Raw genomic sequence first — 18,796 nt, forward strand, 5'->3', positions numbered from 1 at the left:
AGAGAGACAAAAGTTGAGATGAAAGGGGGAAATATGGAAAGAGAAACACTGGCAGCACTGTTTCACTGCTTATGAAGATTTCCATCTGCTGGTGGGGAATGAGGGCTTAAAGTTGGGCTCTTGCACACTGTAATGTGTGTGCTCGGCCAGGTATGACACCACAGGGTCTCTGGTGTACTACTTCTTTGGTACTTCCTCAACCCCAAAATATTATTTTAAAAAAATCATTAAGTAGCAATATAAAACATGTTATTTCAAGCTACATTGTGTAAATATCAAAATAAACATCAGAAATATTGAAAAGTGGTCACCTCTGGGAAGAAAGCAATGAGGGATGAGGACAGATGATTTCTAAGCTTTTTAATGTGACCTACAGAATTAGCTGACATGTTAAAACTTCAATGGCTGTGACAAGTGAAACTAAAGGGCACTGGGTGGTAGTGCACCCGGTTAAGTGCATATAGTTACTATGTAGAAAGACCCACACAAGGAACCTGGTTCAAGCCCTCCCTTCTCACCTGCAGGGGAGATGCTTCACAAGCAGTGAAATGGATCTGTAGGTCTCTCTCTCTCTATCTCCCCCTACTCTTTCCATTTCTCTCTGTCCTATCCAATAAAATAGAAGAAAAAAAAAGAAAGAAAGAAAGAAAAATGGCTCACCAGGAGCTGTGGATTAGTAGTGCCAGCACCAAGCCCCAGCAAGTAGAGGAAAAAAAAAAAAAGAAAAGAAAAGAAAAATGAAATGAAATTAAAACAAAAAAGGAAAGGATATAAAACTCCAAAATATTAAGCTAGTAAATAAGCATTCTATTTATATTATATCTCTACTTCTAAACATCTTATAAAAGGGGGGTACAGTAGTCCTTTATTTTAATTTTAAAATGGATTTTAACTGAGGAAGTGCTTTGTGAGACAGTTGCTGTCTCAGGGGTATGCTTTCACATCTTCCACAAATATGCAAATATGTGTCACTTCACTCATGTCCAGAGTACCCTTCCTCTGACCTACACCCATCTCCTACTTCTGCCGTTAGACCATTGAACATGATAGTTTCGCCTTCTTTCAAGAGTTTTAGAAGTCTTTCTGAGAAATGTACGAATGTCTCAGTTGTCAGTTGTATTCACACAAGGAGTTATTTAGCCATACTTGTGCATATAGCTCAGTCTTTTTATCACAACATAATGGAGTTTAATAGAAACTTGTTCTTTGTTCCCAGAATGGTAGTTTACATACAGTATGCTTGACTTAGTATTTCTCTTCATCTAAGAGAACAGGAAATTATTTAGCAATATTTTAGTAGCTTAATGTGACAGTAAGTTTTAGAGAACTATGGACATACACAGCCCCCCAACTCAATGTTCAAGTAATTTGATGATTACTGAAAACATATTATTTTGAGAGAATTGTTCTACCACTGGGAGCTGTTTTTCAGTTACAGTAATAATTGGGTTTTGCTTAACAAGATACATTATGCCCATATGAATGTCCTTTATTATAGGAGAATAACCCAAATATTTTATTTTCAGATTATATGTCTTTTTGGCTTACTGAATAAATTTTGAGACTACACTTAATTTCCAATTTTTGGATTCAAGATCAGGAATGATTTACCTCACTCCACTCTTTCCCCAGAGTGTAACATTTATAGACCAAAACAGGCAAGTGAACTTATTTCAGAAAAAGTGTATATTATGTAATCATGAATATTTATAGGCAAATCTCTTATTTGGAGGAGTTTTTAAATAACATTTATAATCTGTAATATATCTTTTGTATATATAGGTGTCATTTTGTCTATATTGAGTGGTTGACATGATTTTATTCATGTGTTTAGGTGATACCTGGTGCAGTAACACTAGTTTCTATGCTCATTTTTTTCCTTTTTAAGACTGATGATATGAACTGGAGAATATTACATTCAGCACAGATGACTTGTGGTCTATCAAACAGTTACTTTATAAAAATTTAATTATTATTATTTTTTAAATTTTAAAAATATTTATTTATTTATTAATTTTCCCTTTTTTGTTGCCCTTGTTTAACATTGTTGTGGTTATTGATGTTGTTGTTGGATAGGACAGAGAGAAATGGAGAGAGGAGGGGGAGACAGAGGGGGAGAGAAAGACAGACACCTGCAGACCTGCTTCACTGCTTGTGAAGCGACTCCCCTGCAGGTGGGGAGCTGGGGGCTTGAACCTTACAGGTCCTTGCACTTTGTGCCATGTGTGCTTAACCTGCTACGCCACCACCCGACTCCCAAAATTTAATTATTTTATTTATTAATTGGATTGAGAGAAGTCCATAGGGAAGGAGGAACTACAGAGGGAAAGAGAAAGAAAAACACCATCAGCACTGCAAAGCTTCCTCCTTGCTGATGGGGACCATGAGCTTGAACTCAGGTCCTTGCATGTTGTAATATGTGTGCTCAACCAAGCGTGCCACCCCTTGACTCTTAGTTCTTTTTAGAAATGAATGGCAGTTAGTGTTGTAGCAGGTGTTGTTAACAGCTGTGGCTTAAGCAATGTAGAAATTTTCCTTTCTTGAAATCGCTCCAAGCATCAACAACTCAGAATTGATTCAATGACTGTGGTATTTAGAACCCAGTAAGATCTTTTGATGATGTTCTTCTGTTGTTTTTTTTTTTTTTTAAATATGTCATGCTTGAATTAGCTCAGCAAAGAGGCTGTCCATTTTGTCATATATACTGACCCAGGTTTGAGGCCCCAGGATACCACATGGCACTACAATAGCACTGAAGCAAGAAGCTTTGGTGCTATACCTCCTATATCTCTTTCTCTCTCAGGCTTCCTCTAAATAAATAAATAAAGTCAGCCCAGAGTAGTGAAACCCTGACAACTAACAACAGGAGAAAAAAAAAACAGCTATGTATTTATTTTCAGATAGACTGAAAGATACACAAATATACCTCACAGCATGGCTCCATCAGAAGTGCTGTGAATCAAACCTGGGGCCTCACACCTGCAAGTCTTGTACTGTACATGCTGAGCAACCTCCCAGGCCACTGTTATTCTACCATTCACATATGACTTACATCTCATGCCCTAATTGTATCCATTTTCCAACCAGTGAGGAGGTAAGAAAAATAAGTAATAATTACCTTTATTTTCAGCAGTCTATGTAATTTCTTCTCTCGTTTTTTTAAAATTCAGAATCTAATGTGGCCTGCTGTGTAAGTTAGAAAATATAGTGTGAGCTGGATTGCTGTGTGTTGAACTTAAACATGTATTACTATAGAAGCAGGGGGATTGAAGATATAGGGCAGCGGCAGGCAGTCTGTCACATGGGATCATTGAGTTTGTTTTGAAGTATTGTAATAAAATTAAGCCTAGTCAAACTAACCTCACATGAATCATGCTTTGTCTCATTGTAATACTCTTAGTTCCACACTGGTCCTTCTGTGTTCACATTCTTATGCTGAAGAAATAAGAATCAAAACATTCATACTTTCTTGCTAGCAGGGTTCTGGTTAGATTCTGCTAAATGGGAGGCATATGTTCCAAACTAAAAGAAATGACAAAGTAAAACTGTTTTTGCCTTTTAGTAATGCCTCTAGCAGTGTCTGCTGTGAGCACAAGTTTGCATCATTGGTCTCAGAGGTGGTAGCAACAGCTTAACTCAGAGTGATATGACTAATCCTTTCACAAATTTGTAACTAATTTCTACTATATCTTTCTTTGATATGAATACCTGAAATATTTATGTAACTATGGACACAGTTGACCACCTCACCTCATCCCCTATAATATTTTGAAGAGGAAGGACAGCAAAACAAACGGTGTCCCTCTGAACTTCGTATGATGAAACTGTAACACACAATGTGATGATTTTTGAGATGAGGGTCTTGTGAAGTAACTTGGGTTAGATGAGGTCCTAAGAGAGACCTCTTTTGTTTATTTCTGAGTATTCCTTTCTTTCTCATTTGTTTGTTTGCTTGTTTATTTTTAAGCAGACCTCTGTTCAGCTCTGGTTTATGGTGGTATGGGGGATTGAACCTGGGACCTGGGAGCCTCAAGCATGAGAGGCCCCATAACTTATGCCATCTCTTCCACTCTCTGAGTATTCCTTTGGATGCTATTATGATGAAGTTGTTTTTTAAATTTTCACTGTCAATAAGTTTATAGTTAGTATAACTATAGTTGATGTTGATACATTAAATTTTCAACCTTGCTAATCCCCTTTAGTCTAAAAATTATTAGTGTGTTTTTTATTAAAAGTAATGTGTAAAAGTAATATATGTTACGTATATTTACCAAAATATACATTTATATATTATACATAATTATACATAATACATATATATTATACATTATACTTATATTATACATAAGGTATAATATATATTTTAGGCTTACATATAAAATATCATGTCACCTGAAAATAGTTTTGGTTTTTCTAATCTGAATGTCCTTTATTTTCCTTATATGTGCCCTGGATAGGACATAGAAGAAGTGGCATGGGCAGATAGACTTATACATTCCTGATTGTAGGGAAAAAAAAAAAAACACTTATTCTTTCACTAATTAGTGTAACATTAGCTCTGGGTGTTTTTTTGTTGTTATTTATTTGTTTGTTTTGGTACATAGTATTTACCACACAGTACATTTTTTTCTACATTTACATCTGTTGAGTGCTTTTTAACATGAAATTAGTGTTGGATTTTATGACATTCTCTTGCATTTGTTGAAATGACCATGTAGTTTTGCCCTATGATGTTTCAGTCTGTTTCTAATATCAAGATAATACTGGGAATTGCGAGTATTCCTGCCTCTTATATTTTTTTTGATGGGAATAATATTATGTTTTTTTGGTTATCCACATTACTCTGCAGCAAGATATATCTTACTTTTGACAGTTTTATATGTCTAAATGAGGAAGACAACAGGCCAGAATTAATAGGGAACATGCTAGTTGTAAGTCATGTCTAAAAACGTTTTAAGTAATTTTTACCAATTTAGATAAGAATCCTTCAGAGATTATAGAATCATATTTGTTTGGTTACGGCTATAATGGTACACTCATAATATATTATTTATTTAAAAACTGTATTTGTTGGTTTTGGGCAGTACCAGGAAATGAACCCAGGACCTTGTGCCTGTGTTTTACTACTGCTGAGGAGCCATCCTGGGTCACTATTTTTTTTTTTTTTTCTTTCTTTGCTTAAGAGGGTCAGAGAGCAGAAAGAAAGAGACAGAGAGGAGATAGACATCATAAAACTGCTCTATCATGCATGGTGATATCCTTGGTACTCCTGTGTGGTGCTGGGATTGAACCCAGGGTCTAGCACAGGGTATTTGTTCTACTGAGAGAGCTATTTCCTAGCCGCCTCCCCTTCCATAGTAAATTCTTCAACCTTTAGATAGGCTGAAGTACCTCTACGTATTTCCCGTGGTCATATTTCCATGATATTTTGTCAATGAAAGCAGATTACAGATCTGAGTTTCAATTTATACATATGCATAAATGTTCATATGTAATTTAAAAATAATGATGTTAAGCAATAAACTACTTAGAGCATTTCCCTGGAAACAGTTTTAAATAAGTCACTTGTTACAGCCTGTCTTTATTTTCATGTTTGAATATTTACAAATCAAACATTTCAGTATAAAATATTTCTATTGAAAGTACTTCTCAGAGTACTAAATACCTAGCTGAATACATTATAGAATATCTTTTTGATGATCTGTATGTGGCCTCTATATCTTTGAATGGTTATAGCCCATTTCAACTTGAAGATTATGCCTATATAATACTTGAGTAATCCTCTTTTTGAGGATTACTTTTTGAGTAATCCACTGTTCTTAATCTTCTGTGTGGTAATAAGATATTTTTATATTTTTATTGTGTTATTATCAAAGTTTCAAGCATAGAGAATCTGAAAGAATTATGTTGTGAACACTTGTTTGTATAAGAGTGCATATATAGATATGTCTACACATACATATATATATCCACCATACAGACTTGACAATTATCATTTGCCTTACTTATTTTATCACATATGTGTGTATAAATATATGTGTTTATATATATATATATTTGTATTCATATATCCATATTACATGTTTGGATGTATTTTGAAAAATGTTTTTATTGCACTTGTTGAAAATTCAGTATATATTGTCACTATTAGAGTTCAATATTTGTAGTACATTTTCTTTTTTTGAGGTATCTACTTACATATAAATCACAAATTTTATTGTGCCACTTGATAAGTTTTTTTATATTTATTTATTTATTTACTCCCTTTTATTGCCCTTGTTGTTTTATTGTTGTAGTTGTTATAGACGTCATCATTGTTGGATAGGACAGAGAGAAATGGGGAAAGGAGAGGAAGACAGAGAAGGGGAGAGAAAGATAGGTACCTGCAGACCTGCTTCACCGCTTATGAAGCAACTCCCCTGCAGTGGGGAGCCAAGACTTGAACCGGGAGCCTTATGCTGGTCCTTGCACCACTTGTGCTTAACCCGCTGCACTACCACCCAACTCCCTCTTGAGTTTTGACTAATGTGTATACTTGTGTAATCTGAATCTCTATCAAAATACAGAATATTACTTTCACTCAGTAGTTTCTTTATCCTCTTTTTCCATTCAGTTCTCCTTAAGTCAACCACTATTCTGATTCTTTTTTCAGTGATGATTTAATTATGCTTGTTCAGAATTTAATCAAAATATAATCATAAGCACTCTTATCTATTGCTCAAAAGACAGTGTACTGTTTTTGACAAGCATCTACTTGAATTTATTAGTTTTATTATTTAAAAAACTGCTTAGTAGCCTACTGTGTGAGATGAATGAACATATCATAATTTTGAGGTTTCAATTCTCTTATTGGACACCTTGGAGATTTTTAGGTTGTTATGTAAAAGTTGTTAGGTACTTAGTGCAAATTACTATGTGGGCATAAGTTCTTCATTTTCTTGGATATGTAGTCAGGAACGGGATTTCTGGGTCATAGGACAAGTGTATGTTCAGTTTTAGAAGAAACTGTAAGACTGTTTTTCAAACTGATTAAATCATTTTACATTCCTACTAGTAACATTGGGTGGTAGTTTTGGTTTTATTAAACAATTTTAGTTATTCTGGTAGTTCCACCGTGGTATACTGTGATTTAAATTTTCCTTTCCTGATGACTACTTTTACCTTTTACTCTCTTTTAGACAGTTCGGCATGGTTTTCCTTATCAACCAACAGCACTTGCCTTTGATCCAGTACAGAAAATTTTGGCTATTGGAACAAGAACAGGTGCTATACGAATGTATCCTTAATTTTTATTTCATTACTATACTAATATACAATGTATTAAATATTCAGGTACATGAAATGTTTTATTGTGTTTTAAAGGAATGATAGTTAAATCCACATTGTCAAATGTATTAACATATTGTAATTTTTATTATTATTTTACCAATGGCTTGCAAAACTAAATGATTTCAGGGATAACATTTCTTACTCACATGCTTGCATTCCCCTCAAAAGTGTACCAGAATACCTTTTCTCCACAACCTGGCCAACACTGGTTGTTTCCGGTTTTGTTGACGTTGGTGTTAGGTGGAGTCTGATTGTGGTTTCAATTTTCATTTCTATAATGATAAGTGATGTGGAGGATTTTTTTCATACGTCTGTGGGCTGTATTTATGTGTTATTTAGAGAATTGTTTATTCAGCTGACTTTTCTTTATTGAGAGTCTTTAAGATGTATGATTTATTCATAAGGTTTTGGTATCAATCCCTTGTCAGATATGTGATGGGAAAATATCTTCTGCCAATGGCCAGGCTGCTTTTTTCTCCTTATGAAAATTTATTTTGATGTGTAGAATTTTTTAATATGATATAGTCCAATTTATTTATTCTTTTTTAGTTTCCCTTGCCATTACATTTGAGTAAGTATATCTTTGATTTTAAGATCTAGAAGTGTTTTATCTATGCTTCTGTCTATCTGTTTTATAGTTTCAGGTCTTATATTCAATCCTTTAATCCATTTTAAATTAGTTTTGTTTAGTGGTGCTAAGTGATCATCTAGTTTTACTTTTCTCCATGAGTCTGTTCAGTTTTCCCAGCATTATTTGCTGAAGATCTCTTTTCCGCAGTGAATCCTTTTGGTTCCTTTGTTATAGATTAATTAGACTTCTATATGTGTGGATTTGTTCCATTGGTCTGAATAACTGTTTTTGTTTCATTACCATTGTTTTACTATTGCTTTGTAGTATAAACTGAAGTTGGGGATTGTCTTGATAACTTGGGGTCTTTTATGGTTCCAAACAACTTGTAATGTAATTTTGTCTCATTAAAGAATACCTCTGGATTTTGATAGTGATTGCATTGAAGCTGTATAATGATTTTATAGCATGTTTTTTAAACAATGTTAATTCTTCCAGTCTACAGGCATAGGATATCTCATTTTCTTGTGTATATTTCTTTCAATAATGTTTTTCATTCTATGTCTTGTACTACTAAATTTATTCCTAGGTAGATAGTTCCTTTTCATGTAAATGTAAGTGGAATTGCTTTTTATGATCTTTCTTTCCTGGTTCACTGCTTGTATATAGAGATTCCTGGGATTTTAAAAATATTTTTACTAGTAATTTAATAATGGTTTATAAGTCTACAGAAGAATAGTTCCACACTATATCCACCACCAAAACTCTGTACTCCCACCAGCTTTACACCGCCCCCCCCAACAGTAATCACCATAATTCTCACAAAGTCTTAAATGGTTTGGTTACTTTTTTTTTCTTGCAAATTTATGTTTTTCGGTTTCTTATATTCTAAATATGAGTGAAACCATTCAGTAGTTGCCTTCACCTTCTTGCATAATGCACTAAGCATAATCACTTACAGCTGCATGTTTGCAATAAGCCAAAGAGTAGAAACAACTAAAATGCTCATCAACAGACAATAGGATAAAGCAGTTATGGGACATACACTTAATGGAATAGTACTCTGCAGTTAAAAAAAAAAAAGATTTCCCTTAGGGAAAAAATAGGTGGAACTTGTAACTTGTAACATTAACTTAGAAGGGGATTTTGGCTGCAGCACTTAAAGGATTCACAGAGAGGAGCTGAGAACAGATTTAAACAATAGAGGCTTTATTAGGGCAGTACAAAAGTATGGGACATATAGATATCCAAAATAAGCAATTATTATCAGGGGTTAAGAATATGCTAGGATAAAGTTTATGGATAAAGTCTATGAATAGCTATCAAAAGTTCAGTCCCATAAGATAAGCAACTATTAGCCGAAGTATAGGTTGCTCGTGGATGCAGGTGAGTCTTAAGAGTTTACCAGCTAGCTGAGTCATGTGTGTTCGGTTCCCAGGAGAAGTAGCCATGGCAGACACCTGGAACAGCTTCCGCCGACATGTGTCTGACCAGGAGAAGAAGCAACAGCCAAAAAGACCCATCTGGCTGTACTTTTAAGTCTATTCAGTCCACCCACAATGCTTTTACACCAGCACAGACTGGATCCACCCACAGTCCACCATGCATCTGCGCAGATCACTGCATACTCTGTCACCAAGGCTGATGTCAGCACTGTGCCAGGACTTCCATGGTTGCAGGTATACTGTGTCACCACAGAACTTGAGGTGATTATGCCACAGATTTTTGTATATTGATTTTTTATTCTGCTATTTACTGTCTAGCTTATTATTTCTAATAATTTTTAATGGCATTGCTAAGGATTTCTAAATATATTGTTATGACATCTACAAATAGTGATAGTTCCACTCCTTACTTTTCAATTTGAATCCCTTGTATTCTTTCTTTTGCCTAACTGCTCCAACTGGGACTTTGAACATTATATTGAATAATAGTGGAATCTTTATCTTGTGCTTGATTATAGAGGAAAAACTTTCCATTTTTCAGCATTGAGTATGATAGTAATCATGGATTTTTCACAAACAGCCATCACTATATTGAGGTAAGTGGCTTCTTTTTAAAAATTTTTAAAATTATTTTTACCAGAGCACTGCTTAGGACTGCCTAATGGTGGTGCTAGGTTTCAACCTGAGACCTCAGAGCCTCAGGCATGAAAATTGTTTTGTCTGTAACCATTATGCTGTCTTTCAGCCTGAGGTAAGTGTCTTCTATACCCAATTTTGTTGAGGGTATTTTATCATAAATGAATATTAGAACTCTCAAGAGCTCTTCTCTACATTTATTGCAATTGTATCTGATTTTCTTTTTTTTTTAAGATAAAGACAGAGAAGGAGAAAGAGCAACTATAGCTCTGAAGCTTACTTCAACGCAGTGGGCAGGGGCATAACATCGATCATATGATTTTAATTTTCCTTTTGTTTATAAAATATATAATAATAAATTTTCATATCTTAAACCATACTTGTATTCCTAGAATAAATTTGAATTGGTCATGATGTATAACCCCTTTAATGTGCTATTGAATTTAGTTTGCTAAGTTTTTTTTTTGAGGACTTTTGCATCTGTATTCACTAGTTATTTTAGTCTTTGTGATATCTCTGAGTGTGCTTTTGGTATCAGAGTAATTTGTCTACAAAAACCAGGAATTAACCCACATGATCTTTATGAAATCAACATTAATTAAACCAGTTATACTTTTTTTGACCTTCTCTGGGGCTTCATTTCTCTAGACTGACTTTCCAGATGAAGACAGAGAGACAGCACTGAAGTGTGTTTCAATGCAGTGGTAGCCAGACTCAAACCTGGGTCAGCAAACCACCCTAGTGAGCTATTTTGCTTATCCTGATTAAACCTTTTATTTCAAGGTGGTTATAGATTCTGTTGCAGTTGTAATAAATAGTACAGGAAATGGTGAGATAGCTCACCCAATAGAAATTACGCCTTACTATATGTGAGGTCTTACTTTTGAGCTTTTACATCACATGGAAGCAGTATGGTTAGCACCAGGAGAATTATATGAATACTGGAGTGGTGTTGAGATAGCTTTTTCTATCTTTCTAAATTAAAAACAAAACAACAAAAATACAAACTGGTATTGTGTTTCTGTGAGACCCTAGGTTCATTTACTGACATCACATTAAAAACAGCAACAATCCTAACAATTGGATTTTCAAAGTTAAACCAATTGCCAAATAACTTGGTTATAGCAGTAACTATCTAGTGTCTTAAACCATAGGACAGCAGGAACCTTCCCCATTCTCTATAAAATCCATATTTCTCCCAGTCCTGGAACCTCCAAGGTGGGGCTTACTTTCCTGCATACTTCTCTCAATTTATACCTATTGATACTGCATCTGCTAATTCCAACCTAATCAATGCACCTTGGCATGTTTCACTTTAGACTGTGTCTTGAGGCAGCAGACATGGAATGTCAGTCAACTCTCCATCTTCATTACTCTGGTGAGACCTTTGCTAGCTCATAGGACCCCTTAATTCCATTTCAGGTGGTGCACTTCCTAACAAAGTCTCAAAACCTAGATATAGACCAGGACCCATGAGATAGGGCATATGTACACATGTATCCATAAGTTAGGGGAAAATATATACCTTAAAGCAAAAAGTGCACAATAGTTGGTAGTGAATCAATAAATGCAGCAAGTATGAAGACCTAAAAAAGATACCATAAAGTACCTAATCAAATAGTTTCTACTTAGACCTAGATACCCTCTTCACCTACTTCCTATTTCACTTCCCTCAATCACTTCAAAGCTAACCTTGTCAAAGTAAGGACTGCAAAAACTGGATAAGGGCAAGAGACCAGTGTACTTTAATGATGACTTTTTAATCACTACCAGGCCACCTGGGACTCTAGTCAAGGAATCCTGGGATTCCTACACAGACATGATGGGCCTAGACCTCTAACAAATTCCCTCTCCACTGTCATTGATCATCTCCATCAGGAACAACCTAATGGACCCCTTTGTGGGCCCCGACAGGACCTTGCCCTCAATGTGAATCAACAATGGTAGGGACTGTTCCATTCTCCGAAGGGAGGTTGGGCAACATACTCTACTACTCAAGGAAGATGGGTCCTGAAATTAGTGCAGCCTGGAACATTCCTAGCCGTGACCACAGAATGTATGCGATCTTGGAGCTACAGGCATGCAGAGGTTACATAGGCTCCTTTGCTGAATCTGGGCCCCAGATCAAATTGATGGGGTTTATAGTTAACAATATTTGTATACTTTGTCCATATCTGGGAGCTACTCTCTTTCCTGATCCAGCTTTCTGGTCCTTTTTCCAACTATGACACCATCTCCCCAGACAATACCTTAGGTCCACTTGTATATTAAATGTCAGACTCAGGCAATAACTAGGAAAGTCATGGGCCCTCTGGAATATACCTAAAACAGGCCTACTAACTTTCTCCAAAACAGAGACCCCAAATCCTCATCTGCAATATTCTTGCCATTAGTTTCATGATTGGTCAACAAATTGTTCTGCTTTATATCTTAACTCTTTTCCAGCTATCAGGATCCAGATGCTACTATGATGCCAACCTGACTTCACTGGGCTGAAGACACCACCAGTGTGTCCTAGAGCCCCACCTCCCCAGAGCCCTGCCCCACTAGGGAAAAAGAGAGACAGGCTGGAAGTATGGATCGACCTACTAATGCCCATGGTCAGAGGGGAAGCAATTACAAAAGCCAGACCTTCCACCTTCTGCACCCCATAATGACCCTGGGTCCATACTCTTAAAGGGATAAAGAATAGGAAAGCTATCAGGGGAGGGGATGGGATATGGAGCTCTGGTGGTGGTAATTGTACCCATCTTATCCTATGGTTTTTGTCAGTGTTTCCATTTTATAAATAAATTTAAAAAAATAAAAATAAATAAAAATAAGTGTCTATAATTGGAAAAAAAAGAACAGGAAAGCTTTCAAGGGAGGGGATGGGATATGGAGTTCTGGTTGTGGGAATTGTGTGGAATTGTACCCCTCTTATCCTGTGGTTTTGTCAGTATTTCCATTTTATAAATAAAAACTTAAAAATAAACCTAAAGCAAAGTACTTATAAGAAAAAAAAACAGCATTAATAACAAAAAGACTGCAGAGCAATTCCATATACTCTTAATGTAGCAGTGACAGCTTTTTTATTACTGATTTAAGGATGATATACAAGGTTATAGGATAATAGGGGTATAATTCCATACAATTCCCACCACCAGAGTTCTGTATACTATCCCTTCATTGGAAGCTTTCGTATTCTTTATATCTCTGGGAGATGGGTTCAGGATCATTATGGGATGAAGAACGTGGGAGGTTTGGCTTCTGTAATTGCTTCTCTGCTGGGTATGGGTATTGGCAGGTCCATCCATAGCCCCAGCCTGTTTCTGTCTTTCCTTAGTGCAGTAGGGCTCTGGGGAGGTAAGGTTCCAGAACATACTGGAGAGGTAGTCTGCCCAGGGAAGTCAGGTTGTTGTCATGGTAGCATCTGGAACTTGGTGGTTGAAAAACATTGAGATATAAAACAGAATAAATTGATTTTTATTTTCAAACCTCGATAACACATTATTGAGGAAATGTCAACTTACAGGACTTTTGTTGTCATAAGGATACATTTCAGCATTTCCCCAAAATAGGTATCAGTACACTTTACCCTCAATCAAACCATCATTTTGTTCCACCACAGAGATGTAGGTATCCAGATTCCCTTTGGTAATCCTCCATTCCCCATTATGATTCCCCAAAACTTTTGTGATAGACTATATATACCAGGGATTCATCCTGCATTGTCCTTTGCTTTGTTTCTTAGACCCCACCTATGAGTGAGATTATCTGGTATTTGTCCTCCTCCTTCTGACTTATCTTGTTCAACATTATTTCCTTTAGACCCATCCATGTCGTGGCAGAGGAGACTATGTTATCATTTCTTAGACCTGTGTAGTATTCCATTGTGTATATATGCCAGTAACCATTTCTGTTATTCGACACTTCCAAATGTAGACTATTGCAGATAGCACTGCCATGAACATGGGTGGTGTGCACGAATCTTTTCAATTAGGTATTTTTGAGCTCTTTGGATAGAAAAATTGCTGGTATATTAGTTTATAATGTTTTCTTTTTTTTGTTGTTGTTATAGTTATTATTGATGTCATTGTTGTTGGATAGGAAAGAGAGAAATGGAGAGAGGAGGGGAAGACAGAGGGGGAGAGAAAGACAGACACCTGCAGACCTGCTTCACCACCTGTGAAGTGACTCCCCTGCAGGTGGGGAGCCGGGGGGCTCGAACCAGGATCCTTCCGCTGGTCCTTGTGCTTAGCGCCACCTGCACTTAACCCACTGCGCTACCGCCTGACTCCCAGTTTATAATGTTTTCAGGAATACTTGGAGTTTATTTTAGAAGTTATATGGTACCAATTATAATTTATTTGTTGTTGGACATTTTGACTTTCTGTTTTATCTTTTTTGAATTTTGGTAGTTTATAGTTAGTCATATTTTTATTATTATATAGAGGAATTGTTTTTACAGGATTGTTATTGTAATGGGGTACAATTCCACACACCCCCAGACACATATTGATCTTATTAGTCATTTGTACATTTTAATGACTTGTTTTGAACTAGTTTTCATTTTCTTGTTTTTAATTTTTCTGATTTACATGTATTATTTAGCTTCCTACATTATAGAGCTTGTATTGTTTTTTTTTCAAGATTATTAATACGTTATCCTTTCTTAAAACTGTAAGTAAAGCTTATAATCATTACAAATTATAAATCTTAATTAAAATTGAGATGACACTAATTCAGATTTTGGCAAGAAAATCACTTAAATTATTTATTTGATTTCCTTATTTCCTTCCTTCTTCCTTTTTTTCTTCCCCCCTTCTTGCTACCAGGTTTAACACTGGGGCTTACTGCCTAAACAACTCCACCACTCCAGCAGCCATTATTATTATTATTTTTATTTTGATAGAGGGTGAGACAAATAGATAAAAAGGGAGAGAGAGAAAAAGAGAGATACCTGTAGTGCTGCTCAACTGTTGTTAAGTATCCCCACTGTAAGTGAGGACTGGGGATTTCAACTTGGGTCCTTACACATGGTAATGTGTCTACATTATCAGGTATACAACACTCAGCCCGTTTCTCTTTTCTAAGGTATGTTTTAGTGTTATTATTCTCTATCTCAGCATTACTTTCATTGAACTTAAATTTTTGATTTTTAAAAAATTTTCATTCAGTTATATGTAGTTTTAACATTTTGGCTTTGAATCATATTTGAACCATAACTTACTTGGAAATGTTTTGGTTATTTTCCATGTTTGGAATTTTTCATTATCTTCTGATTTTGGTTTCTACTTAAATTCCATTGCAATAATAAAACATGCATATGATTTCAGTTCTTTCAAAATTGTCCTGTGTTGTAGGAGCTGGCCTATCTATGTATAACTGTGAACTCTGAAAAAAAAAGTCATTCTTGTTGAGTGGAAGTTTTAATACTTCTCAAATAAATGTTGCTGAAGCACCTATATTAATTTGCTTGAGTTGCTGAAACAAATAACATAGAATGTTAAACAAAAGAGTGTTTTGCAGATATCTATGGTGGGGAGATGTGTCAACAATTATACTGTAAACCATGAACCCTTCAGTAAAGTGGGGAAAAGAAGCATATAATTATCAATCATTTGTTCTCACAGGGAATCTGAAAAGAAAGTGGGAGAATGTTGTAGAGTGCTTTGAAATAAAGTATTATTTCACTAATGGAAAAGAATGATTCTATATAATTCCTTTTTATAGTGACTCCTAAAATAAGACCAAGAAATTGAACTTTAAACATTGATTAAACATGAGCATATATAACAACACCCATGCCAGTAGCAAACTGAGGCTTAAGTCTAATTGAAAACACTGTAGATAGAGCCAGAAACACATTGTTTTACTTCTGAAATATGACTAGTTTCACTCTACTCTAAGACATAGCCCTCATATTTATTTCCCTCAAAAAAAAAAAAAAGGTGTCAACATAAGATCTCTGAATCTTTGATTTAATCTTTGAATAGGTAAGTGGTTCCTTATGGCTGAGATATTAGCAAGTAGAAGGCCAAATAAATTCCCTAGCTGCCAACACTAATTTGTGGGTCTGGTACTCACAGTAGTTAGGCTTACCAACTGTTTGTGGACAGCAGATAAGTAGAATCTGTTGTCACTTAGTGGCAGAATGAATTTAGTTTATGCAGGAGTTAAAATGATTCCTAGTTGTTATGGTTACCTGCAGAAGCATATGAATCCCATCTAAATTTGGAGCTGATGTGGAAACTGCTGACATCATTCATGTACCAACGGGATGAAATATTTCATTATTGAAGCCTCTAGGAAGTGCAGGGCAGATTTCTAAAGCCAGTCCAGAATGACTTTGAGAAAGAAAAGGCTATATGGCTTTGGCTATAGAGTGGGACTGAGGTGAGAGTCCCCCTGCCAGAGTAGTTCAAATATCCAGGCAACTAAAGGAGTAAATAATGCGGATTTCCTTTAGCCTGTGATTATGTTGACACAAAGGGCAAAGAGATGAGTGGGGCTTAAAGTTTAAAGTAGGAGGCCTTGCACCAGGGATCTGGGCCATCTTTCTATTCATTTTATCAGAGGTGCACTGTTGGAGCACTTGGATTCAGATGGATGTCTTGATGTAGAGGGGCAGGCAACACATACACCCAAACCTATCTTCAGTCAGACATGAAAAACAAACAAGCAAAACAGAAAAAACTGTGTCCAGAAGCCTCATTACATTATTTTCTTGCTCCCTATATATACAGAAGCATTAATCTCTGTGGAGGGCCAATTCTTTCTTGGAGAAGAAAAAAAAATTCAGTATCTATACTATGCTTTAAAGAGACAGACAGATTTTTTAATGGTGTATATAGACCACATCTGTTGTTGGACACCTGGGTTGCTTTCAGGCTTTGGCTTTTACAAATTGTGCTGCTATGAACATAGATATACACAAATCTTTTTGGATGGATATGTTTGGTTCCTTTGGGTATATCTCCAGGTGAGGAATTGCCGGGACATAGGGTAGGTCCACTTCTAGCCTTCTGAGAGTTCTCCAGGCCGCTTTCCACAGGGGTTGAACCAATTTACATTCCCACCTGTAGTTCAGCAGGGTTCCTTTGTTCCCACAGCCTCTCCAACATTTGTTGCTGCTACCTTTTCTGATGTATGATATTCTCACAAGAGTGAAGTGGTATTGTCTTTATTTGCATTTCTCTGACAATGTGAGAATGTCATACCTCAGAAAAGGTAGCAACAACAAGTGCTGGAGAGGTTGTGGGGACAAAGGAACCCTCCTGCACTGCGAACAGTAATGTAACTTGGTTCAGTCCCTGTGGAAAGCAGCCTGGAGAACTCTTAGAACCTACCCTATGACCCTGCAATTCCTCTCCTAGGGATATATCCTAAGGAACCAAACATTCCCATCCAAAAAGATTTTTTTTTTAATTTCTATGTTCATAGCAGTACAATTTATAATATCCAAAATCTGAAAGCAACAGATGAGTGGCTGAGCAAGTGTCCAACAACAGATGAGTGGCTGAGCAAGTTGTGGTATATATATACACAATGAAATACTATTCAGCTATTAAAAATGGTGACTTCACCATTTACAGCCTATCTTGGATGGACCTTGAAAAAATCATGTTAATTGAAATAAGTCAGAAACAGAAGGATGAATATGGGATGATCTCACTCAGTCAGATGTTGAAAAACAAGATTAGAAGAGAAAACACAAGTAGAACCTGAACTGGAATTGGCGTATTGCACCAAAGTAAAAGACTCTGGAGTAGGTGTGTGTGTGTGTGTGGGGGGATACAAAAAGGTCCAAAAAGTATGACAGAGGACCTAATTGGGGTTGTATTGTTATATGGAAAACTGGGAAATGTTATGCATGTACAAACTATTGTAGTTACTGTCAAATGTAAAACATCAATTCTCCAATAAAGAAATTTAAAAAAAAAAAAAGAATACTACTCAGCTATTAAAAATGGTGAATTCATTTTCTACACCTCATCTTGGATGGAACGTGAAGGAATCATGTTAAGTGAGCTAAATCAGAAACAAAAGAATAAATATAGGATGATCTCACTCATAGACAGTAGTAGAAAAATAAGAACAGAAGAGGAAACGCAAAGCAGAATTTGGACTGGTGCTGGTGTATTGCACCAAAGTAAAGGACTGGGATTGGGGAGGGGTGTTCGGGCCCTTGAACATGATGGCAGAGGAGGACCTAGTGGGGGTTGAATTGTTATGTGGTAAACTGAGAAATGTTACACATGTATAAACTACTGTATTTTACTGTTCACTGTAGACCATTACCCCCTTCATAAAAAAGACTTTTATTGAAGCTGTCTTTTGAATATTTTGTTCTATAATTATTTTCTTCAGTTTGACCATTTCTTTAGGTTCGTTCCTATCACTCCTATTCTTTATTAAATTTATCTTAGTCAATAATTTTTTTTCTGATTCATTTAGTTGTTTATGCTGTTTTATATTTCACTTAGTTTCCTTATGGTTATTTTGAGTTTTTTTCTTAGGCAAATCACGGCTTTTCTTTTTCATGAGGTCAGTTACTATCATTCTGTTTTCTTTGGTGACATACCTTTACCAGATTGCTTATGATCCATGTAGTCTTGCATTATTGGTTTTCAAGTATTTGCAGGGTCTAGTCTTAAAAACTGGTGTCAGTAAGTAGATAGAGCATTGCTCTTGTCTGCTCCTGGATTGAGAGGATTACCTGCAGAATTACAGTGGTTCTGCGTTAGAGCCAGTTTTTAAGCTGTTGGTAGCTCTGCAGTGCAATTTGCAGTAAATGGATTTGTTATCAGATTTGGACTGGTGTGAAACCCTTCTG

At 35.9% G+C, this 18,796-nt stretch overlaps 1 protein-coding gene across 1 annotated transcript in view; it reads left to right on the forward strand.

The window, feature by feature from the left end:
- Window positions 1-18,796, forward strand: part of LOC132536531 (syntaxin-binding protein 5-like) — a gene marked incomplete at its 3' end in the record, with an annotated part of 117,854 nt that overhangs the window by 51,722 nt on the left and 47,336 nt on the right. The window contains exon 3 of the mRNA XM_060184532.1: window positions 7,179-7,276. Within this exon, the coding sequence (XP_060040515.1) occupies window positions 7,179-7,276 (98 nt within the window). The remainder of the gene's footprint in view (window positions 1-7,178; window positions 7,277-18,796) is intronic.

This window comes from Erinaceus europaeus, unplaced genomic scaffold (assembly GCF_950295315.1).
Source record: "Erinaceus europaeus unplaced genomic scaffold, mEriEur2.1 scaffold_313, whole genome shotgun sequence".
In the NCBI taxonomy this organism is placed as follows: domain Eukaryota; kingdom Metazoa; phylum Chordata; class Mammalia; order Eulipotyphla; family Erinaceidae; genus Erinaceus; species Erinaceus europaeus.